The sequence below is a fragment of the Python bivittatus genome, unplaced genomic scaffold, assembly GCF_059951505.1.
Source record: "Python bivittatus isolate LINGU-HERP-01145 unplaced genomic scaffold, Pbiv_v1 ctg000410_np1212, whole genome shotgun sequence".
NCBI lineage: Eukaryota > Metazoa > Chordata > Lepidosauria > Squamata > Pythonidae > Python > Python bivittatus.
In genome coordinates, this window is record NW_028277067.1 from 8041286 (window position 1) to 8066681 (window position 25396).

General features: G+C 38.8%; 2 protein-coding genes across 4 annotated transcripts in view; one reads left to right on the top strand and one right to left on the bottom strand.

Annotated features, from left to right (window-relative positions):
• ASIC2 (acid sensing ion channel subunit 2) overlaps positions 1–25396 on the bottom strand; it is a 453834-nt gene that overhangs the window by 317566 nt on the left and 110872 nt on the right. The gene's annotated exons all lie outside the window — the stretch shown is intronic.
• Positions 1303–24477, top strand: LOC107326684 (uncharacterized). Its single transcript, XM_088143249.1, has 7 exons — positions 1303–1434; positions 8236–8432; positions 9937–10213; positions 11133–11159; positions 11735–12072; positions 18139–18188; positions 24356–24477. The coding sequence occupies exons 1-7, from the start codon at positions 1303–1305 to the stop codon at positions 24475–24477; spliced, it is 1143 nt and encodes a 380-aa protein (XP_087999375.1).

A 25396-nucleotide genomic window follows, 5' to 3' on the forward strand; every position in this document is an offset into this window, starting at 1 on the left:
TATCAAATAATTATCTTATTATTGCTGGATTTTGAACTTTGTCATTATATTTCACTGGACAGAAAACTGCAATAAACTAAGTTAAATTCTCTATCTGTCCATTGTATCTCTGTGTCCTAATTCCTTACTTGCAAACCAGGAGAAAATGCCTAACTAAAATGGTAATAAAGACAGTGATGTCATAAAACAGCTTCTGGTGTGACAAAGGAGGGGAGCAAAGAACCAGAGCCTCTGAGTGTCAGGAGCTGATAAGGCAAGGCAACATGAGTTGAGAGAGCACAGGTAAGTGTAGGTCCCTCACCCACAAGAATAAAAGAACAAGAGTTTCAAAACAGAAAACATGCAGTGGCTCAAAGCTGCTTAAAATGCTATGTCTGTTTGGAAGCTGTCCCTTCTAACCCACCAAAGCTAAGGGCCTTGGTATGCTAATCATAATTAAGAAGAACCCATTTTACATCCATGTCTTTTTCAAGTGAAACAGCTGGCTGACAAAGAGGACAATCTCTGTTAACCTGACCACCAAGTAGCTTATTTGACAGAAGGTTAACAACAAAATCTGGAATCTGTACTTTATGTACATACATCAATAATATTAGGTACAATAAGGAGCCAGCTTCAGGCCGCTGATCTAGGAGTATCATGAAATGACAGCAAACTTCTCTGCTGTTGTTGACAGCAGGAGGGGGAAAAGTATTGTTTGCTACCTAGGGCAGCAAATCTGAAGCATTCTGAGCTGATCCTGCAGCAGAGATCCAGAGATCAGAGATACTGTTCTGAGTGTCCCTATTTTTTTCTGAGAGAAGATACAAATGCATGAAATAAACAATCCTGACTCCATTGGAAAAGCAATGAGCAACCCCTATGAGGAAATTGTGCTCTGTTTACTTATTGAGGGAAGAGTTCTCAACAGTGGTGTGGAAAAGAACATTTGTCATGGCAAATTTTCCAAAGTTTAACTTTTCTGCAGAAAAAAATTACACTTATAATTAAATAGTAGGTATATACGATATTTTCACATTTTAATTTACATACTTCAATTCCTATGTTGTTGTTCAAAAAGTTTTCCAATTCAAATGGAAAGTGTTCCAAGGCAAATTACTCTGTGCGAAATATCCTAATTTGAACTCAAAAGAAATTTGGAAAAACCTCATTTGCCCTTCAACGTTTTCCAAATAACCCACACCATCCATTTTCATTACCTCAAAAGGATATAAAAATGTGCACGTAATTGCTCACATCTGGAAACCCAATTGACCACATTTCTGACTGGCATTTTTTCCCCACAGCTCTAACAGTTCTAAGATGCCGGGCACTGCAACCACCCGCAGAAAGAGCTTTTTCAACAGGAGAATGGGGCCCCTCCAGCGCCAATTACGACAGGGGGAATATGGGATGTTTCAGTTTTCCCCCATGTTTGAAAGTGATTTTGTCCAAGTAAGTGCTTTTTGTCTCATGGGGAGCTTGGGGAAAAGGGGCTGAAATGGCTCAAAAAGAAGGTAAGGGCCTATGTAGCTGGAGAAATAGTTTGATTTCTAACGTGGAAAGGCTCTTAAGGCTTAATCGTGCTTGAAAGTTATACTTTATGATTTAGGAATAATCTCTTATCCCAGATAAAGACAAATTAGTTGCCTGGGATTAGTACAAACCTGTACAATTTGGGAACCATTAAGCATATATTACTGTATGTCCTTTCAGTCATTTGGTAAATATTTCCATTTTTCATTCCAAGGAACTAATCTTGGGAGTTACAATCAAGCAGTTGGATGCATGATTTGTCCCACTTAGAACAAAGCTATTGCAATCAGTGAAATTTATTAATAATCTAAGCATGATTAAGTCTGGTTCCAGTCCACAGTCAGATGAGGTTTTCTTATATACCAACTTTATATTTCATCTCTTTCATCTCTAATAATTGGAATCATTGCCCTAAATACTATAATATCACAGCAGACAGAATTCATGCTAACATGTTTATGACAGAGATATTGGGAGAATGGAGAAAGACCTGGTCAGTTCTTGGCTAACTGTTCTTATATATTATCTTTTCCACAAATGCATTGGACTGGATCCAGATTAAATGAATTGCACTTTGATTCTATTGAGGCTATGTTTGAAAATGAATAGGGAATATGAATAATGAAATATATATTTTAAACAAACACATACAAATATGGTTCTGAAGAAAAATAATAAACGATAAGCAGCTTGTGTGTGTGCGTGTCTGTGTATTACACATCTTCAGTATACACAGATTATCTTCTCTCCTAAAACAGATATATACATAGATCACATTTAATTTCTAGGGCCAATCTATAAATCTTGAGAGCACTCTGAAATTCTGAGAGCCAGAGGAAAGCATGTAGGATTGTATTATATTGGCCAGCCCCTTCTCTTTTTTTTTATCGGCTTCTGACAGTCAGTAACAGCAGATAGTTTATACTATCTAGAGGAAAAAACCCAACTTTTACAATATGGCACAGTTAAGAAAAACCAAGCAGTTCCCTCAAATTTGCCTGTTAAGGTAGCTTTCTCCATCCAATGACTGTGAAATTAAGTACAAAAAATAAGCTACTCGGAATATTTGGACAGAAATAAAGCTGACTGAAAAGCAATAAAGAGAAGGGCAAATAAGTTTTCAAAAATCAGGATCAAGTTAGAGTAAAATATAAATATACTTATAACTGCTGTTAAGAAGATTGGAAGCCACTTCTTTATTATTCTTATTTTTCCCCTTCCTTTCTATCTCTTTTTCTTTGTTTCTTTTTCACTTTTCTATTACTTTTCTCTATTTCTCTTATCTTTAACTTAAAATGTGTGTTTGTGTGTGTCTTTGTGTGTGTGTGTGTGTGTGTGTGTGTGTATGAGAGCCAGTTTGGTGTAGTGGCTAAGGCATCGGGCTAATAACTGGGAGATTGTGAGTTCTAGTCCCTCCCAGGCACAAAGTCAGGTGGGTGACCCTGGGCCAGTCACCTACATCCTACACTAACTGAGAAACAACTAGTTACCCAACGCTTCAACATAGTGAAGAGGAAGCTGCTCTCACAACTTGAGATAGACTGATTACACATTACAACCCGGACTCAAGCAGACCTGGAAGAACAACTGGATGTGCAGCTAACACCTGAAACTGGAACGTCACTGCCCCCCCTCCATTACAGAGCACAGAAGCTGATATGAGGCATAAACTAGCTACAGTCAACCCTCAAGACCAATTACCAAGGGTCAGTGGAGACGTACCATCAGATAGTATGCTAGAAGATGGCAATAGGGCCCTCACAACAATCCCTACTACCACCAAAACTCAAACCAATGAACTGGTATATGCTACAGCTGCTGTAATCCTGGAAATGTTTGGCTATATGATCAAGAAGAACAGCAGTACATACCTCCCGTGGAAAATGAGGTTGGAGGCTAAGATCAAGGCAACTTGGAGAGAAGTTAGTCAGCTGGTGGAACTACAGAAGGGTGTGGAGATTAGAACTAAGACTTGGTTGCTGAAAAAATACATGGGCCTGACTCCATCTGAAGCTCTAGAGACTGCTAAACAAAGGCTCACAGCACTGGCTGCCAGGCTAAGGAGATACACTACAGAAGCAGAGGCCAAGAAGATAAATGCCCTGTTCTCCAAAGAACCATCCAAGGTGGTACTCCCAACTGCAGTGCAACAACACAGCAACAGCAGAGCCACCAGCAGCAGAAACTGAACAGTACTGGAAGAACATATGGGAGAAAGAGAAGACACATAGCACCAGTGCAAACTGGCTGCAGGGCCTGAAAGCAGACCACAGCAATCTCCCAGAACAGGAACCAGTCACCATCACAGTAGCAGACATCCAACAGCGGGTCAAGAACATGAAGAGCTGGACAGCACCTGGCCTGGACATGATCCACACCTACTGGCTAAAGAAACTAACAGCAGTGCATGAACATCTAGCAACACAGATGAACCAGCTGCTAGCAGCAGGCTCCCACCCAGACTGGCTAACACAAGGAAGGACAGTGCTGATCACGAAAGACCCTCACAAGGGAACAGCACCATCCAACTACCAGCCAATAACCTGCCTCCCCACAATGTGGGAAGTTCTATCAGGCATCATAGCTACCAAGCTACAAGGCCATATGGGCCACTACATAAGCACAGCTCAGGAAGGCACTGGGAACAACACCAGAGTTTCAAAACACCAGTTGCTCATAGATAGAGCAGTCGCCTGAGACTCAAGTTCTAAGCAGACCAATCTGAGCACAGCCTGGACTGACTACAGGAAAGCCTATGACTCAATCCACACACATGGATCTGTGAATGCCTGGCACTATACAAAGTCAACAGGACACTAAGGACCTTCCTCAAGAACTCAATGGGACTGTGGAAGGCAACACTGGAAGTGAACTCAAGACAGCTCACACAAGTGGCTATCAAGTGCGACATACACCAAGGTGATGCACTGTCCCCACTGCTGTTCTGCATAGGCTTAAACCCCCTGAGCCAGATAATCACAAGGACTGGATATGGGTACAACGACTCACTGATCCACCTGACATGAATCTACAGTGAGGACATTGGGATGTCATTCAAACTGGAGAAGTGTGGCCAGATAGTAGTAAAAAGAGGCAAAGTAGTTGACCAATGGGGTGGAACTACCAGTGGGCCACATAGCAGACACAGAGACCAACTACAAATATCTTGGTATCCCACAGTCCAATGGGAACCACAATGACGAGGCAAGGAAGACAATAACATCCAAGTACCACCAAAGGATAAGACAGGTCTTGAAGAGCCAGCTCAATGGGAAGAACAAGATCTATGCCATCAACACATATGCCCTGCCAGTCATCAGATACCTGCCAGTATAGTAAGCTGGCCAAAAGAGGACATGGAGGCTGCTGATGTGAAGACCTTGAAGCTCCTCACAATGCACAGAGGTTTCCACCCCAAGGCCAACACCCAGAGACTGTACACCAGGCAGAAAGAGGTTGGGCGGGGTCTGATGAGTGTCAAAGCCACTGTCCTGGATGTCCAGAGCATCCAGGAGTACATCACTAAGATGGCACCCAAAGATGAGCTGCTAAGAGAATGCCTGAGGCAGACATGGAAGGAAGTTCAAGTGGAGGAAGTACCATGGCAAGACAAGCCCCTGCATGGGATGTACCATCGACAGATAGCTGAGGTGGCTGATACTGGGAAATTCTATCAGTGGATGGAAAGGGCTGGACTAAAAGACAGCACTGAGGCACTGATCATAGCAGCACAAGAACAGGCACTAAGCACCAGATCCATAGAAGCAGTGGTCTACCATACTAGACAAGACCCAAGGTGCAGATTGTGCAAAGAGGCCTCAGAGACAGTCCAACACATAGTGGCAGGATATAAGATGCAGGCAGGAACAGCATATACTGAACGGCACAACCAAGTAGTTGGCATTGTGTACAGGAACGTCTGCACAGTGTATGGACTAAACCCTCCCAAGTCCAGATGGGAGATTCCACAGAAGGTCATGGAGAATAACAGATCCTGTGGGACTTCCAGATCCAGACGGACAGACAGGTACTGGCCAATCAGCCAGACATCGTGGTAGTAGACAAGGATCAGAAGACAGCAGTAGTGATAAATGTATCAGTGCCAAGTGACAGCAACATCAGGAAGAAGGAGTGTGAGAAGCTGGAGAAGTACCAGGGCCTCAAGGAAGAACTAGAGAGGATGTGGAAAGTAGTGGTATGGCCTTTGTCTGCTGGGGGGATGATGATGGTTTGTATACATAACACATACGTAAGGCAGACAATCATACCACAGATCAGAAGAACATGGTACCAACACCAACTCAAAGCAGAGGACAGAGCAGCCCTCAATAGTCTAAGGAAGGACCAAACCATCATCATCCTCCCAGCAGACAAAGGCCGCATCACAGTTATTATGGATAAATCACAATACCTGCAAAAAGCCAACAAATTATTGGAGGACAAAGAAACTTACATCCATGTTAACACCAACCCAATACAGAAACTAGACAACCTAATCAAGAGAACCCTCAACGACCTAACTAAGAAAGGCCAGATCACAAAGGAAGGACAGTGGCAGATGAAAAGCAGTGGACCCATCCTCCCACGCTTCTATGGACGACCACAAGCCTGACATACCACTCCGACCAATTGTATCTTTACCAGGGACTCCAACTTACAACATAGCAAAAGAACTGACAAAAAAGCTTGGACACCTCACAGAGAACAGTGAATATTCTATCAACTCCTCACTACAGTGCCTCCAGAAAATCAAAGACATACACATAGATGAAGATAAAATTATGGTCTCATTTGATGTCACAGCAGTCTTTACATCCACAAACCCAGAACTAGCGAAAGAATCCATATCAGCAATACTACACAACACACCTGACTCAACCAAATACACCCAGATCGAAATACCCAGAATCATGGACCTCATTAACCTCTGCCTCACCACCTATTTTCAGTTTGATGGACAAATTTACCAACAAATCAGAGGGACACCCATGGGATCACCACTGTCAGGACTCATAGCAGAGATTGTAATGCAACACCTAGAAGCAATAGCACTTCCCCACATACAACCTAAAGTATGGATCCAGTATGTTGATGACACATTTGTTATAATAAAAAAGAAACAACTAGAGAAGACACGTGAAACCATTAACAACATCTTCAAAGAATAAAATTCACCAGAGAGGAAAAAAACAACAACACACTACCCTTCCTGGATATCCTCATCAGCAGAAGAAACAACGGGAAATTAGAAACCCAGGTTTATCGGAAAACAACCCACACCAACCAAGTACTCCACTACCAAAGTAACAACCCAACCTCCCACAAGAGAAGCTGTGTAAGAACATTATTCAAGCGAGGACAAACATATTGCAGCAATCCAGAACAGCAGAAAAAGGAAAAAGACCACCTATATAACATCTTCCAACAAAATGGATATCCACGTAATTTTATCAAAAAGTGCCTGACCACTCAATCCAGTACACAAGCTATGAAAAGGATCACACTGCCATACATCAGAAACATCTCAGAAACCACCAACAGACTATTATTACAGCCACATGGCATCTCTGTAGCCTACAAACCAACAAAATCACTCCAAAATATCCTAGTAAACCAAAAGACCCAGTAGCCCAAGAAGAAAAAACAGGAGTCATCTACAACATACAGTGTAAGGACTGTAACAACCACTATGTAGGACGAACAGGCAGAAGACTAGCAGAGCGCATCTATGAACACCAGCTAGCAATCAGAAGACACGATGAAAACTCCTTAATCTCACCACACATGGACAGACTCAAGCATAGTTTTAACTGGGAAACTGTCAGCATTTTAGACCAAGCTAAATCCAAACATGCAAGTGAATTCTTGGAAGCCTGGTATTCAGACAAGGCAGCAATTAACAGACACATAGAGATAAACAGCATCTACACACTATTCAAAAGAGACAAAAGACCAGAAGATCGCCTCACCAGCAAGCAATCACCAGCAATCATCACCAGCAATCATCACCCAGATAAGCAAAGGTTACCACCAGGCACACAATCAGGCAGTAAACGTATGCTAATCAAGGAACTACCAGAAGAGCAAAACAAAACCCCCACCCCCACCAGCCCTGGCAAGGCAGGCCACAGCATATAAATGGAGAGCAAACCCCATCCCATTCTAGCACTGAAGATGTTACCTAGCCAGGTAATGAAACGTTTGCAAGAAAAGAACCAAGCTCAGAGAACCCCAAGGACTCCACAGTTCAACCCTGAGCTACACATATTCACCCCTATTGGTCCCAGGCCTCTGCTAGAGGACCCGAGATTGAGGAAGACACATACCACCCATAGGGGTGAGAAGGGAATTTTTCAAGTTAAAATTGGCATTGTTTGAGAATCAGTCCTCTTCCCCACTGTATATGCTTTCCAAATCATGATCTTCTATATTTTTCTACTTCTATTATCTGGTCATCACCCAATTTAATTTGCTATTACATTCTCCCTTGTGCCACCACCCATGTATCAAAACATGTTTGCTTTCATTTTCATGTCTTAAGCTTTTTCTAGTAGCTTGGATCATTTGATGATAGTTGGTGGGTTGCAATGGATTAAGAATTCTATAAACTGTCCAGAGTCTGTCTGGATTGAGGTGGTAGATACATTCCACAAATAAATATAAACCATTAACGGTTAAATATTTTCCATTTTATGACCATAATAAATTCTGTATTAACAGATCAGCAAGCAAGGTGGTCCAATTGAGATCCACAACCAGGAGCAAATCGTGACAGTTGGCATCACCTCTACAAACCCTGTCCTACTGATCCCTAATGTCCTGCTTCTGGCACGACCTATTGTCCCATCCGAAGAACATATTTCAAAATTCAGAGCCATATTCCATCATCAACCCCCAGTGAGATTTGAACTAACCAGGTAAGTCTTTACAGTGGCATCACAGTCATGTCCAGATGATATTGTTCCATACTGAAGTTATTCTAACATAGAGATAAGTAACCTCTGAACTGTCCATCAAGGTCTTATCATCTGGCCTGCTGAAGACCTCCTTGTCCCTGAAGATCTTCCTCAAACTCTACCTTTCATGACCAGATTGCTCAGTGCATGCAATGAGGGAGAGTTCTTTCCTTTTATACAAAAACAAAGAAAGTGATTTTGCTCTTAATAAATGTCTTAGAAGATAATACAGTCACAAACCAGTACAGAATACCCACTTTTAATACACAGTATGACTGGAAGAAGTGCACCAGTGCTTAATTTGAGTCAATAATCCCAATGGTTTAGTCCTGAATATATATTCAGCACTGAGTTGGATATCTATCATTGGGTTGGTATAATATCATTATGGGGTTGTAATATGTTATCACAATACAAATTTGGATTTAATGGAATGATAAAAGAGTAATTTCTCTTTATAGAAATTCAAAGCAATATGCTTTATGAACTGTAAATCTTGTAAAAGGTTGAAGGTAAGTTTCCATTTGTCTCATGTCTTAATGACTGCTCTAGCTGGAAGAATCTGGCTCTTTCTCTACTCTTCTGTAATTTCCAGTATTTTTGCCTGTATGATCAAATAATAGGAGAGTGTAGAATTAATTCTGAACTCTAATCCAGGCCCTTTTTAGCAACTGGAGAACCTTGAAACAAGGGAGATCCAAAGCAAAAATTTTATTAGGAACCCAAATGCAAGTTTCATAAGACAACTCCCTGGAATTTTACACTTACCCTTTTCAAAATATACCCTGTTCAAAATACAAATTGAATGGAGTAAGGAAGATGACCTTGATGGAGATAAACAGGATCTGTTGCCTAGGCAAAAGGGGCTGAAGCATTTTTAAAGTCTACAACTAGATAATATTCAGAAGTGATGTCTTCTTAATTTACTGAACTATAAGAAGGAGGGAGTTACAGAAGAATCAGCCTTGCAAGACTGATGTTAGCCCCACTAACTAATGTTAGACCAGATCATCCAACCAAATCAACCAGGGAGGCTAAAACTACGTTTATTGAGACTGGCTATAATAAGAGAATCTTGAAAGTCTGATTGTTCTGTAAATCCTTATCCTTCTTACACTTCAGTGAATTAGATAGGCACCTGCCTGATCTGCTTCTGTATGTTATCTTGTTGTGGACTTAAAAAATGTTTCAGCCCCTTTTGTCTAAGCAACAGATCCTGCATATATCCATCAAGACCATCTAGCTTACTCCCTATAATAGGCAAGCTTAAAAGGAGCAGCACAAGATAATGATACATATCAAGATCCATCTATTACAATACAAGATAAACCAGTTAACTGTGATTAATAATGAAACAGTAAATGCTTTCCTACATGTGATCCTTTCAAATACCATCCTGTAGTATAGAAATATACATTGCAGCTAAAAGTCTTCAGTGTTTCCAACCCATTTTATACCCACATAGGTTATTCCCTTTGCGCTTTGTCAAGATCTCAATCCACAACTCAGAAAAGAAGCAGCTGCGACTTAAACTAGTGAGTGGCCGCACCTACTATCTTCAGTTGTGCCCTCAATCAAACCGGCGAGAAGACCTTTTCGATGCCTGGGTCAGGATTGTGCAATTGCTACGGCCATCTTCAGAAATAAGTGTCAAGGAGCAGAATCAGAAGAACAAAAAACTGAAGAGCCATGGTGTACCTCTAGTTCCACCCCTGAAACTTAAAGTGAGCTCCCTGTCAGTGGTATTAATCCTGGGGTCCTGGGAATTGTCAGGGAGCATAACAAATAGAAAAGTATCTTTCATTTCCAGTATGAATGGCCCCTTTACTTACAGGTATACACTGAATTTCCAGAGAAGGCACCTCTGTTTCCAAGCAGATAAACCTAGTGCTATGGGAAACAGTTAATTTCTCCAAGAATATATCCTGATTCGAGCAATGATCTCAGGGCCAGCCACATTTGCCATCTACTCACTGCCACACAAGCCAACTGCACTTCATCTTTTTCTCCCCCATCAAGAACAATAACAAAATTTGAGGCAAGGCATTCACCTTAATATGCACGTTTACTTCTCATTCAGCAACATAATCTCTGCATGCAGGAGAATTAAGTAGCAGAATAAAGATAATACACTTTAAAGACCAGTTGTAAAAGAGCAATAGTGGAAGAGGGCTATTTCCCTTTTGTCTTGGTTATGAATTTTCTGAATGCATCATATCAAACATTATGTTCCACAGAATGCTGAACTAGATGGGTCTTTTACCTGATCCAGTAGGACCCTTCCTATGCTCTTAAGTGACAGGAGTACTATAGGTGAGAGATATACCCTTCTTAGGAACAAGGGGCTGTGCTGAGCTAGGTTTTCTGTCTAGGGCAAAGAACAATACAGGTAGTCCTTGTTTAGCAACTGCCTTATTTAGCAACCATTCACAGTTACAACGGTGATTAAAAAGTAACTATGACCAATCCTCACATTTATGATCTTTGCAGGTCTGTAAAACAAAAGAAAGCTGAAGTAAGATCGTAAGCACAGTTGCAGTTTCACTTAGTGACTACTTTGCTTAATGACTGAGTTCCCAGTCCCAGTTGTGGTTGCTAAATGAGAGCTACCTGCAACCTTTGTGGCAATAAGCCACAAGTTAGTTTTTTTGTTTCTTTCAGGAACCACAGATTGAACGGCCAGTAATGGTAAGATGTCACCTGAGACAAATTTTATGGCCCTAATTTAAAGGGATGCAGCATTATGGCATTCATTTTTCTCCCTAAACCCACTCAATCTAGAAATAAACAACTCAATAGTGGTGGGAGGATGAAGTTTTTAGGGGTCAAATGGACACCTTCAATCCCTGCAAGCCTCAATACATTAATTACACACTTTAACTTCCCCCAACCCCAAAAAACCAGCAGAAAGGGTGTTGTCCTACACTTGAAAAATACTGTGAGAGTTCTGAGAACTGCAAAAAGACGCAAAGTGACACAATACTATCTCATTCAACAGCTGAGACATAAGCAAAGGACATTTTAAATCCATTCCCTCTGCACTTGTGTATGCAGGAATTGGCAGCTGAAATACATAAAGAAAGGACTCTGCAGTTCTCCCTGCAGGAGAGTGATTTAAACTCTTTGCCTTAGTCTCAGGTTAAGGTCATGAGCTATGCTGGGATGTTACAGATTAGGTCCCAGACTTCCAATTGCCAACTCCACTTTACAAAATTGTACTGAAGGGGAATTAAGGCTCAATGTCCCACTATCCATCTCCTCAGAGCCCACCTCCTCAGAGAGAATCTCAACGCACACCTGAAAAAAAGACAAAGAAAAAGAATAAGAGTAAGAAGAGTATCTGTCCTGCCACCCAAAACTCCAGTGCAGATGAAACCAAGAAGAACAGTGATCCAGCTGCTGTACTTTCTGAGAGCTCCCCCATTCCTGAAATTGAACCACAACCTCTCAATACAGAGAATATTCATGAGGCCCTCTGTCATCCAACCCCAGAGGACCAGGACATTGCAAAAAAGTTAGAGGAGGAGGAAGAGAAGGAGGAAACAAAGAGTCCCAGTCACAAGAGTCATGCTGGTGAAAAAGGTAGCTCGGATATTAAGAGGTATGTGGAAGATTAACAGAGGTGGGGACCTATTCCTGGGTAAATTATACAATCTCCCTCCTCAGTGTCTTTCAGCCCTGCCCTACTCTATGGGACTCTGGGGCCATACATGGGATATCAGGAAGCATCCTTGCTCTAAGGTTTCCATGAAAAGGCTTTTGATAGAATTGCTGTAATTTGTATAGTGGATTGACTACTTCTATTAATCCATTCCAGCTCTAATAATTCTACAGTAATTGCTATCCATTCCCTTAAAGTAGAGGAATGCATACCTCTTGGGTTCTCAGTCTAGACCCGTAGGCTCTTGAGGCCATGTCCCCTTCCCAAGCCACTCACTTTCACCAGTCTTGGTCTGAGTTATTTATTACTATCAGACTCTGACCTCCAACTACAAAATCGCTAAAGGAAACCTTGGACAAGTAGGAGATAAAGGCATTTTGAAATAAAGGCATTTTTTCTAATGGCTTAATGTCAAAGATAAGGATCATATATTTAATTTATTAAGGATCATATGTTTAATTCTACCCACTTAGGGCACTGTCCATACCTACTACTTAAAAGTTTGCTTGACAGGTTTTAACCAAGTTCATATGAAATTCACCAAGAGTGATGTCTCTTATGGATTGTGTAACATTGACCCCAACTTTTTTTGATCAGAAAAGTAGAAATATGACATTTCATATGTGATAAAATTATACAGTATCTCAATAAAAATAAAAATGGAAGTTCTGTGGAGAGATCTCCCCCATAATATTTAGGCACACTTATTCATACGAAGTTCTGAGATTGCTCACCAAACTCCATTCATCGGCTGCTGGTGTTAGGTTGCTAAGTTCCATTTCTGCATGGCCCCTGACTCTAATAAATGTTCTTCTAAAGAGGTAAGTAAGGCTTTACTATGGCCTACAATACTGACAGTTCCACAGGGGATCATAATAATCCCAGAAACAACAGTTTACTGAAGGAGAATGCAATCTCAAAGGATCCAGGAGTTACCCTAACTTCAGACCATCATTTCAGAACACAAAAAGTAACATGTCAGGCTTTCTAACTTGGAATCAGCAATAAATCACAGATCTACTAATATTACATGGTTTAGTTTGACTCTTCAGATTGACTTGGCAGAAGAACCACAGACATGGCTTGATTAGATTAGAATCTTTATTGCAGACAAGAATGAAGCCGTTAAGATTGCTTACTGTCATTGAGAAGAAGAAAATGACTTCTATAGCCTTGTGATTTAGTCATGGCTTCTTCCTCCTGATTTTCTGAAGAAATGGATACTTAGCATGGCTTTTGGCGACCTTAAAGCTTAGCAATTGTGGCATAGTTACTTACTTGCCCACTTCTCATTGGGAAGCACTAATTCATGCCTTAATCCTCACACAAAGGGAGCACCAGCTGCTACCTCCTGAGACAACATCTCTGAAGGATTTTCATTCTGTATCCCTAAAATCTTAGCTCCTGTTGAAAAACTCCCTGGTTGCTTAAGATCATCCTATTCTGAACCTGCCCCTGAAGCTTAGATATTAATGGATAGTCCAGGTCTCCTTGTTATCCAGGTCTCCTGCTGTGTCTTCACTACTTGGGATTAGTCATCAGATATAATAGCAGTGGAGTGCAAAATATGATATCATCTGATGTCATTTGACTGATTATATGCCATCAAGTCAGTGTGAACTCTTAGCAATCTCAGAGATCGATTTTCTCCATGACAATCTGTCCTTGGTCCTTCAGATCTTCTATTGGTGCACTTATCACCACTGTAATTAAGTCCACCAACCTTGCTGTTGGTGATCTGCTTCTCTTTTTTTCTTCCACATTTCCCAGCATTAGAGCCTTCCCAAAGAGCTGGGTCTTCGCATAATGTCTCCAAAATAGGGTAATTCTAGCCTGGTCAATTTTGCTTCAAGAAAAAACTCTGGTTGATTTGTTTGATTATCCATTTGTTTGTTTTCTTGGCTGTCCATGATATTTTCAAGAATTTTCTCAACACCAAATTTCAAAAGCATCAATACTTTTTGCCCTGCTTCTTCAAAGTCCAACTTTCACTTCTATAGACTGTCACAGGGAATAAAATTGATTGCATGATTCTGATCTTTTTCATGCAGAAATGTTATGGTGTCTGAATATCATTTCCAAGGGCTTCATAGCTACTTAATGAAGTGCTAGTCTGTGTCATATTTTTTGGCTGCTTGTTTCTTGACCTTTGATGGTTGACACTAAAAGGCAGTAGCTATCCACCACTTTGATAGCTTCATTGTCAATTCTAAAGCTGGTTCTTGTTCTTGTTCTCATTAGTTTGGTCTTCTTTATATTGGTCCCATATTTTTATTGTGTTCCTTGATTTTTATTACTACAGCTTGCAAATCCTTTGCAATGTTGGCTATCAGAGTAGTATCATCAGCATGGCACAGGTTATTGATGTTTCTTCCTCCAATTTTAAAACCACACTCATCTCCTTCCAATCCAGCTTCCCTTAATGTATATAGGTTGAATAAACAAGGGGAGAGTATACAGTCTTGTCTCACTCCTTTGGCAACCTAGAACCAGTCTGCCTTGTCATGTTCTGTCTGTACTATGGCTTCCTGACCTGCATGCAAATTTTGCATGAGGACAATGACATGTCCAAGATTCCCATTTTTCTAAGCACATCCAGCACATCCTTTATACATATTAGATAATCTCTCTGGTAATATATACCAATGGCATAGCATTTTATAACATTTTTCTCTTAAATTATAAGATAATGTGAATTTCAGTCCTTTTAACCACATTCTTTCCCACTGATCCTTCTGTATGTTGTAACCAAAATTCTTAGCCCATTTTATCATGCACCCTTTAATCTGTTCGTCTTCCATTTCAAATCTCAACAATAATTTATACATTTTAGCAATTATGTGTTCATCATTTGTATATAATTCTCTTTCAAATTCTGTTACATGTTCTATACCTGATAGCTTTTTATCCACATTAAATCTCTCCCTTAGTTGTGCATATGAAAACTGTTGAAAAGTAAATCCTGCTGCAGTCAATTGTTCTCTTGATTTCATCTTAAGTTCTCAATTTCCCTGTATTAACAAATCTTGATATGTTAACCATTTTTCTTTGCCTGCTGTTTCTTTTCTATAAAACACTTCTTGTTCTGAGGCCGATGAAAGTATTTTCAGGCACAGCCTGGGTTTATATCTAATCTGTATTCATAATATGGCACTCCTAATATGATTTTTGTAATCTACATTAACTTTATCATACCATAAAAAAACCATGCCACCCAAACCTCAGGTTGTGCGCTTCTAATTCTAATGTTCTCTTATTTCTTAACAACAGCCATTCCTTCATCCAAACCAAACAGCAGGCAGCAAAATACAATTTAAAATCAGGCAATCCTAATCCTTTGCTTTCCTTTGCATCTTGAAGAATCTTAAATTTAACCCTTGGTTTCTTCTCCTGCCATATAAACCTGGATATGTCTTTTTTACCATTGTTTAAAAGGTGCATCATTTCTCAAAACAGGTATTGTCTGAAATAAAAACAACATTCTAGATAACACATTCATTTTTACCACAGAAATTCTTCCCAGCAATGATAATTGTGACTTTTCCCATCTTTATAAATTCTTCTTGGTTTCGCTCCACATCTTAACATAATTATTTTGAAATAACATAAATTCATATTAGTAATAGTAATACCCAGTTTGAAACCCAATTTTTACAAACAATTCTGTTTGATCTTTTATCCTCATATTCTTTGTCAACATCTTTGTTTTCTCTTTATTAATTTTAAATCCATCCAATGCACCAAATTCCCTTAGTTTTTCCATTAATGTATCTATTCCTTCTAAGGGGTTTTCCAGAATTAAACCAAGTCATTGGCAAATGCCCTTAATTTATATACTTCTTTTTTAACTTTCACTCCAGCAATTCTCTCATCTTGTCTTATATCTCTGTTCAAAACTTCAAGAGCCAGAATGAATAACAGTGGTGAAAGTGGGCGTCCTTGCTGTGTCCTTTCTGTATTTCACAGGGTTCAATCAATTCCCTATTCACAATAATTTGTGCCACTTGTGAAGTATATATCAATTTCACTCATGTAATAGAGTTCTCCCCAAAGTCCATATCTTCAAAGATTTTAAACAGAAAAGTCCATTTTAATTATCAAAATCTTTCTCTGCATCCAAAAATATTAATGCAGCTTGTTTTCATTGTGTTGCTCCAAATACTCTAATATATTAAGAACATTTCTAATATTGTTTCTTAGTTGTCTCTTAGGTAAAAAGCCACATTGGTCTTTGTGGATAAAATTATGTAGAACATTTTTCATCCTTTCAGCTAAAATCATCATAAATATTTTATGATATTATTCAATAGTGATATTGGTCTAAAGATTTTCAGTAAGGACAAATCTTGCCTTTCTTTGGGAATCAATGCTATGTTTGCCCCTGTCCAGCTATCTTTCCATATCTTCCCATAATCTAAAATAGAGTTCATCATTTTCTGTAATGGTTGTAGAAGCTCATCTTCAAAATGTTTATAATAAGAGGCCAGTAGTCCATCTGGATCAGGGCCTTACCTATGTTCATCTTCTTTATGGCTTCACAAACTTCCCTTATTGTTATTGGTCCATTCAACCATCTTTAAGTATCTGTTATCTTTGGTAACTTTTGCTTCTTTAAATATTTGTTTGCCTTTATCAGTGAAATTTCTTCTCTTTTATATAACTTTGTATAATACTGATGAAATATTATTTGAATACTTGCATTATCAGTCACTGTAGTTTTCTCATTTTGTAACTTTAATATCATTTTCTTTTCACTCTCCTTTCTCAATCTGTATGCCAGCCATTTCCCTGGCTTATTTGCTAACTCAAAGTTCATTTTTATTTCCATCTCTCTTACCATTAGCATAAATAGTTGGTGTTGTAAAAGTTTGATTTGCTGTGAATTTTTTTTTCCCTGAAGATCTCCTTAATTCTTCCTCTTTCATCTTTATATCCATTAAAATCTTATGCATCTTCTCTTGTCTTTGCCTTTTGAATTTGCTATTCTGCTGTATAAATTGTCTTCTCATAGAGACTTTATTAGCACCCCATACTGTCCTTATATCAGTGCCTTTATTGAGGTTATTCTCAAAACATTCTTTCAATTTTCCTCCATTATTGATTCTTTTTGTAATAATGTTTCATTTAGTCTCCATCTATAAGTTCTAGCTTTCCTCTTATATATTAAAGTCACTAGATTATGATCAGAAAAAATCTTTGGTAATAGCTCAAAGTTAAGCAGGTGTGGCTAGGCTTTTAGAAATCCAAAACATATCTATTCTGGAAAAAGATCTATGTCTTTCAGAAAAATACCTATATACCTTAGAATCACCATTTTTATGTCTCCATCTCATGTTTGTGAGTTCAAAATTGTCCATCATTTAAAAAAAAAAAAATGTCAGTAATTTGCCTTGTGTTATTTTAGTCCCTTTTACAAATGTTCTATCTTGTGGGCAGACCACACCATTCCAATCTCCCATTAAACACCAATTTTCATATGGCAATTCCATTATTTTTTTCATACGTCCATTGTAAAATATAGCTTTGTTATCATTTGGGGCATAGATCCCCAGTAGTGTAATCTTGGTTTCATTCAAATTAATCTCAACCCCCACATATCTGCCTTGGACATTAGATAATATAATTTTTGGTTGCAATTGTGGGTTTATGTACAAAACAACTCCATTTTTCTTACTTGTCCCAGCTCAGTTAAATTCTTCTCCCAAATTTTGTTTGTGGTTTAATCTTACCGTGAATCATAGAATCAGATGCGGGGGGGGGGTCCATATCTTGTAGACTGCTGAGAATCATGAGATTGCAGCAAGATAGAAATTCAATAATTCTTTTTTTTTTTTAGTCACATTTGAAACAGTCCTATTTTAAGCATCTGTTACACAGGGAACAAGTTGCCTTGAGGAAGTATACAAACAGAAAATCTGTTTATCTTTTTTGGTCAGGGAAAAGAGGGAAACCTCTTACTGTATGTAGTAATAAATTTCTAATGTTGTGGGATTATTCCTATTTCAGAAAACCAGATAGGAAGAACCGTTCCAGTCGAAGCAGGTCGGGACACAGAGGTAGGAGATGATTAATGCATTATTTTTTTGCACAAAGAAAATAAACCATTATTTCCTTTTGATTGTTCTTTGCTCTACATACAGATATTGCCAGGGCAACAATCATACACAAGCAGCCAGAGCTAAATTATGTTCTTTCTAGCAAGGCCTCATGACAAATTCTGGTTTTATGATCATATTATACGGGTGCTATATCAGCTTCATTGGATCACTAATCAATTTTAATCTGTAAATATTCCAATCTACTTGCATGTTGTGATCATGTGATTACTTGCGTATCCCATTTGTTTTGGCATTTTTAAATTTATTTTATTGTATTGTATTGTATATCAATTGATGCATTTATTTATATCAGACTGAAGACCCTCTGAAGATTTGAACATAAAAATGTAGGCTAAAATTTTCTCATAAAAACAATATAAACAACTCAAATGTTTGCAAAAAACTAAATCAAATTCAAAGTTGGAAAAGTTGCTTGAAAATTCCCTTCTTCTGACATTATTTCTAGCTCGTGTGGAAGTTGTAGCCCTGGCTGGTCACTTTACATCAGGAATTGTTTCACCATAACCCTGATTTGAACAGGATTGTGTTTGTGTAAGGAGGAAAACATTATGATGTATTGCATCCCGTTTCTACTTTTCACTGAATCCTTACAACCTTCAAAATAGCCATTTCACTGAAACAAGAAGCTTCCCTCTTGAAACATCAGGATTTAAAGTTGAACTTTGAACCTAAAGCAGCATTTCATTCTGTACACCATTGTACCACTGGTGGCAAAGGAGAAAATGATAGAATGAGCAGCTACTATCTTAATAGCAATGGCAAACCACTTCTGAAATCTTGCCAAAAAAACTTCAGGGACTTGTTCAGGCAGTCACCAGGGGTCAAGACTGACTCAAAGGTACCAAAAGCAAACAAAAAACAACAACCCTGGGTTTGTGATCAGTGCAATTTTCTCCTAGCTCAGGGAATACATTTGTTCCATTAGGGCCACCATGGAGAATGAAGCTTTCAAAGTAGGATCTCTTAGAAGGGATACAGATCTTGGAGGATGAATAGATATCTTTTTGAAGATATGCATCCAATAGTGAAGGACCAGTAGGATATGGTTATCTCTGAATCAAAGTTCTACAGTAAAAGAAGCAAGGTCATGTGGGAAGAGAAACTGTATTCATCACTCTTGTGGATGACTTAGGGGCGGACTTGGATAGGGGAGTGAAACTCTCCTTTTTCTGCTGGATCTCTCAGTGGCTTTCAATGCCATCAGTTATCAATGAATGACTTGCAAGACATAAAAGTAGGGGACATTATTTTGCACTAGTTCCATTCCTTCCTTTTTGGACAATTTCAGTCGGATCTTGTAGGAGATAGGAGGTCATGCCTTCAGGTACTTCAATACAGGCTACTCCATGGCTCTATTCTCTCCCCTACTTTATTTAACAGCTACATGAAGCTGTTGGGAGGCATCATCCCTGTGGGGAGCCATAGAGATTATCTTGGAGAAGGCATCCAGAAGCCATTAGGACAACACCAGGTGCTGAAGCATGTTTTAGGCCCAGAGATGTGGGAATTAGAAAAATACTGATTCCCCCCTCCCCAACTCCCTGGGGTGTGAGAGAAGGAAAAATATAGGAAGTCTTGCATGATTCTGTTACTATAGCCAATTCAGTAAAGTATAGTTGTAGTCTTCCTATGGAGTCAGTTTCCTGATTTGGTCCACCTCATAGGGCTGACATCTCTCAATTGGATGATACTCAATTGTATATCTCAATCTTGGACCAATCAGGAGATGAGATAGAAGTCATTACCTGAGGGCCTAGATGGGGAAGAACAGGCTTGAGCTCAGCACAAACAATACTGAGTGGCTGCTGATTGGGAAATTGACATTCCAGGTTGGTACCATCTTTAGCTTTAGATGTCCCTTCTTTATTAATACTTTAATTAAGTATTCTTAAAAAAAGGAAAAGCAAACAATAAAAGAACAAGCCTTGCTTAAAAGGAACTCATGTGGATTCTGCAAAGGTAAGTCTTGTGTCATTAACCTCTTAGATTTTTTTGAAGATGTCAATAAGCATGTAAACAAGGGTGACGCTATAGGTGTTCAAAAAGCCTTCAGTAAATTCTCTTAACAAAAGCTCCTGTGCAAAGCTGCTGCAAAATAAGAGAGCTGGTGTTCTCAGGCAATAACAGCTTGTTAAAAACAGGAAAAGGAGATTTGGAATAAATGGGGTGTTCTTACAGAGATCAGTATTGGGACTGGTGCTTTTTAACTTGCATATAAATGATCCTGAGTTAGGCTAGTGGTGAGGTGGTCATATTTGTTGATGATACCAAACTTTGATTATTTTATCAAAGAGGGATTATGAACAACACAAAAAGGAATCTCTCTAAATTGGATGAATACATTTCAAAATAATGAAGTTCAATATAAGTTTAAAATGATGCATGTTGACATAAACAATCATAAAATTTCTCAATATATTAATGGGATCTCACCAGTAGTGATTGAGCAAGAAAATTATCTTGGAATCATGGGAGACTTCTAGATGAAGATATAAATCCAAGATGCAGCTTCTATAGAAAAAGCAAATCCGAAGCTTGTATCATATAGCTAGAGTATCATATAGCTAGAAAAGATACAAATAAGAAAAGGCAAGTAAAATGATTAGTGCATTGAAGCAAATCCCATATAAGGAAAGGCTAGGCCTAGAGTAATTGGTGCTTTTTAACTTGAAATGAAGTAGGATAAGAGGACACATGATATAAAATCATACAAGGCATAGATAATCCAAATAGAAAGAGATTTATTTCCCTGTCTCACAATGATAGAACTCCAAGTCACCCCTGAAAGTAAATGTGGGAAGATTCAAGACAAATAGAAATACCTTTTTTTTTTCTATTAAATACTATGGAATTTACTGTTTGAAATAACAGCAGCCAATTTGAATGGTTTTAAAAGGGGACTGGACAGTTCATGAAGGACCAGGTCATCAATGGCTACTGTTATTAATAGCTGTTTACTACCTCACGAATCATAAAGAGAAGACCAAGTACTAGTTGCTGGGAAATAACAATGGAATAGAACTATCATCCTCCTTCGCAGGCTTGTGAAATTCTCAATTACATGCAGCTGCCCACTATGGGACACAGAATGCTAGACTAGATGGACCAATGGCCTGATTGTATGTTTTGGTTTTGGTTTTGGTTTATATTTCCAAGAAGACAGAGAACCATGGCCCTCCAATTGTTACCTGACGTAACAGGGGACATGCAGTGCACACGTGCATGGAAAGTGATGGACTAGACTCTCAGGCTCCCTTGAGGGGACCTTTAAATTTCTCCTCACAATTACTCTTGCATCTTCCTACACTCTTAGGAACAGCCTATTTGGTGCACTTCCATCATCCATTTTATTCAAAGAAAGTTTTTTCTGTACTGGTTTATTCAGGAAGAGGAGGTGGCAACCCCCCTGCCTATTTCCTTTTTTTTCAGTTACTTAACTGAGCAGAGAGATGCATGAGCTAAATTTAAAATCATTTCAGAATGAGTGTGCTGATTTTATAAGAAATCCAATCTTTATTATGTATACTGAGACTGAGGAACTAAACAAGTTTGAAAGCCAAAAGGAGAAAGGGAAATAAAAGAAAATTAAAAATGACATCTACAGGGCTTATCTCAGGGGCTGCTCCTTCAGCTGGAAATGCAAGAGAGAGAGAGTGCGAGAGCACACTCACCGGCAGAACAAAATAAAAACAAAGTCACCAAGACCCAAATCATTGTCTAAACGCAAAATTAAAACTCTAATTTTCCACTATGTTTCCTGGATCTCCAATCCTATATTCCAAGGTATTAGGGCCCTGTTGTCCTAGTTCTAAGCTAGCCAGGATGACATGTTCCATTCCTCCTGTGACAGAAATGGCACAAGACAGACAAAATGAAGCTGTTCCTTTAAAAAAAAAAAAAAACCACCTGAGAGAGGACATCTTCCTGCTCCTTACTGGCTCTTTAACATTTGCTTTTCTCACCTTAGACTGTCTCTGCCCGCTATCTAGGTGGACAGGTTAGATTTGATTAACAGATCAAGTTTAAGTTTTCTTTTATTTCTTTCATGTTTGACTAGTGCAGATGGGATTTTTTCCCATTCACTACACCCGATTGCAACTCCTAGCAATCTGTGTCCAGAGCAGCTGGCAGATTTGGTATATCTGATGTGCAAAGGTATCTGAAATACTGGGCTAGAAATATCTTGGTTTGAGCCTTGTATTCTTAATGAAAGATTAGATCAAAAGAAATATTATCATTGCAGTGCCAGTTTAAAAAAATGCCATCTTCTGAAGCCTTTTTTAAAAGCACTTGAAGAAGAAAAATCTCAGACCATTAGCTAAAACTCCAGATTCCAGGAACAGCTTATTTTTCCACCATATAAATGCTGTGCTCTCTACCACAATAGTATATCCCGTATGTCTGAAATTAATGGTTAAAAGACTTTGAAAACTGTACAGCTCTATGAAAACTGAATTTATCTCTCTCCCTCTCTCTCTCTTTCTCGCTTCCCATTCTAGTTCTCTAACAATCAGTCTTGAATCATACATTCTTCCCTTTATATAGCAGATATGTCCCATAACATTTTAGAGTCTAACATAAAAAATCAAAATAGTATCACTCATAATGAAAATAATTTTATTTTCTTTATAATCCTCCTTAGTCTGCAGCTCCCTTACTTTTTTTTATCTTCCATGCATTCCCTTCATGACTTTTCCTCTCTTTCTGTGCCAAGATCAGGCCTTCTATCCCTCATTTCCATTTGTAATCAGGCTCAGTTGGAGGATCTGTTTAGATCTACCATGTCTGGGCTATACAAATTGGGACAGACATTAGATGGCACCAGAGGGTTAGAACATTTTACATCCCTTTGCTGCCATCTAATGGTCATTTGCATTTTTACAGCCAAGATGTATGTTGCTAATTCTAAACTATCTGTATCTTAAGGGCTACCTTCTCCACGTAGATCTAAAAATGAGATATGTTTGTTCTCAATTCTTCTGAAAAAAGATCTCTTAAGAAGCTGGAAGGAGGCTTTTCAACAATAGATTCTACTCTCCATCCCCCAAACATCCATTAATTTCACAGTTAGCTTTAAAGAGACATGTACAAATATTTATCTAAAAAAAGCTCTTATCAGCAGTTGGCTTTGAAATATAATTTCAATGGCTTCTAACAGGTTGCCCCCTGAAATTTTAATATCTTGTCAGCCTATATATTTTTAACTTTTTAAATTTAAAATGTTGATTTTCTTGCTTAAACTGTATGGTTCTTTGACTTTCTGGCAGCAAGATGACTCAAAAATGGTTTAACACCATCCCTCATTTCCTCTATTTATTCTTCACCTTAACAAGGTAGAACAATAGCTTACAAGGCAGAACACACATGCTTTGCATATAAGAAACTCCCCAGGTTTAATTCCTAGCAGCTCCTGCTAAAGCATTATGAGAATTTTTCTCATAAAAATTTATGGTGGTTCTGCTAAAATCCATTGGAGTCCACATCCTAGCACTGAGCATATCCAAAACCAATCTTGGACATAGCTTGTGCATAAATGGATTACTACCTTTGTGCAACTAGACTGAGGTTGGTGGTGGACACAGTTTCTGCCCTCTTATTCTAATGGAGATAAACAAGCAATGACACAAAAAGGATTTCTGGAAAAAACCACGGAGAAGCTAGTGCTGAGCTAAACAGAGCAGTTACATTATTTCCTCAGGTTGTATTCACATACAATGGAATACAAACTAGCCAAGCATGTTGTACAAATAACTCCTGTAGTAAGTTTATGGGTCAGCATGCTGTACAAGCACAAAAATTTAATAATGGTTAATTTATGGTTAAGTTAATCATGGTTAATCATGTTATACGAAAATAGCCATTAGGATAACTTCCTGCACCATGTTCCCTTCTTTTGCATATAATTTCCTCCTTCCATATAACTCTGTCTCTCCCACAAGATGAACAGCCAGCTCTGGAGATATCTGCATCAGGCACTACATGGGATTAGAAAACCTAAAGGACTGTTCTCTATATGCTAAGACTCCTGCCCACAGTCCTATCCACTCATCCTCTGTCCTCATCCCCACAGGGCTGGACTTAACATTGGTTTTGGTTTTCTTCAGGTACTGCCAGAAAGCCAAGCAAGATTGTGTCTCTCATCAGATCCTGCTCCTGGGGCTACCAGGGCAAAAACAAACGAAGCAACAAAGCTCAGAACAAAGGGAAAAAATATCATGCAGAGTAAAGTAAGGAGCCTGGACACATCAAGGGTAGGAACCTTTACCCTATAGGAATTCTAAATATAATAAAGTTGACCAATTATAAACTTCATCCTCTGAATGCAAGAATCTTGGTCATATAACAAGCAGAGAACTCAAATTCATACATTCAAGCTGAGCTTAGTGGCCACCCATTGCACAGAATATCTTTCTGAAAGGCTTAGTATTTCATAAAGGCGAGAAAGTAGATCATTTTCTACCTGCTGCCCAGCAAAGTCTTGGAGGACAGAAGTGGTGGGGGCTCTGTGTTTGGACTTACAACAATCTCTCCACTCTAACCTATCTTGTAGATACAATTTCCCAGTACAAGAAGCAGTTTGGCATCCCTCTGAAAAACTCTCAACTTCATCCCAGAGAGTTTTAAATCTTGTCTCTCCTGTGGTGGAGCATATAGGAAGTGTCCTTACCAGTCACCAAAATTAAATTTCTTACCATTGCAATATGCTTGCCTAATTTGTGGGCCTTTTCTGACAAATATTGGATGTGGATGACGATAAAACAATGGGGAAAACATAAAGATTATGGCTCTAAGAGGAAGAAAATCTGCAATTTGAGAGGGGGAAATCTCCATGATAAAACTGAAGCCAATTACTTGTGTTCTGTGTGCTAGAAACTAGCTCTTTGAAATTTGGTCAAAACCTATCTAACTTTGAAATCCTATTGTGTATATATTACTGGTTATGCTTACCTGTAGATTAGGGGAACTGGGCTGCATATGTTCAAAGGTTCTGATTTATTATTATTTCATACAGCCCTTGAAGGAGGAGAGGAGACACTCTAAGACAAAGCCTTAATGCATCTTATGCTATCTCTCCATCTTCTCTGCATAACATGATGGCTCAGTTGATACACTGCATTAAGCCATTTTTTCTTTAAATGTGGTTT

Excerpts from the sequence above, each read along its gene's own strand:
- LOC107326684 (XM_088143249.1), top strand. The coding sequence starts at position 1,303 with ATGCCGGGCACTGCAACCACCCGCAGAAAGAGCTTTTTCAACAGGAGA. Across the intron at positions 8,433-9,936 it reads GTGAGATTTGAACTAACCAG|GTTATTCCCTTTGCGCTTTG; the intron begins GTAAGTCTTTAC and ends ATACCCACATAG. Across the intron at positions 10,214-11,132 it reads AAGTGAGCTCCCTGTCAGTG|GAACCACAGATTGAACGGCC; the intron begins GTATTAATCCTG and ends TGTTTCTTTCAG.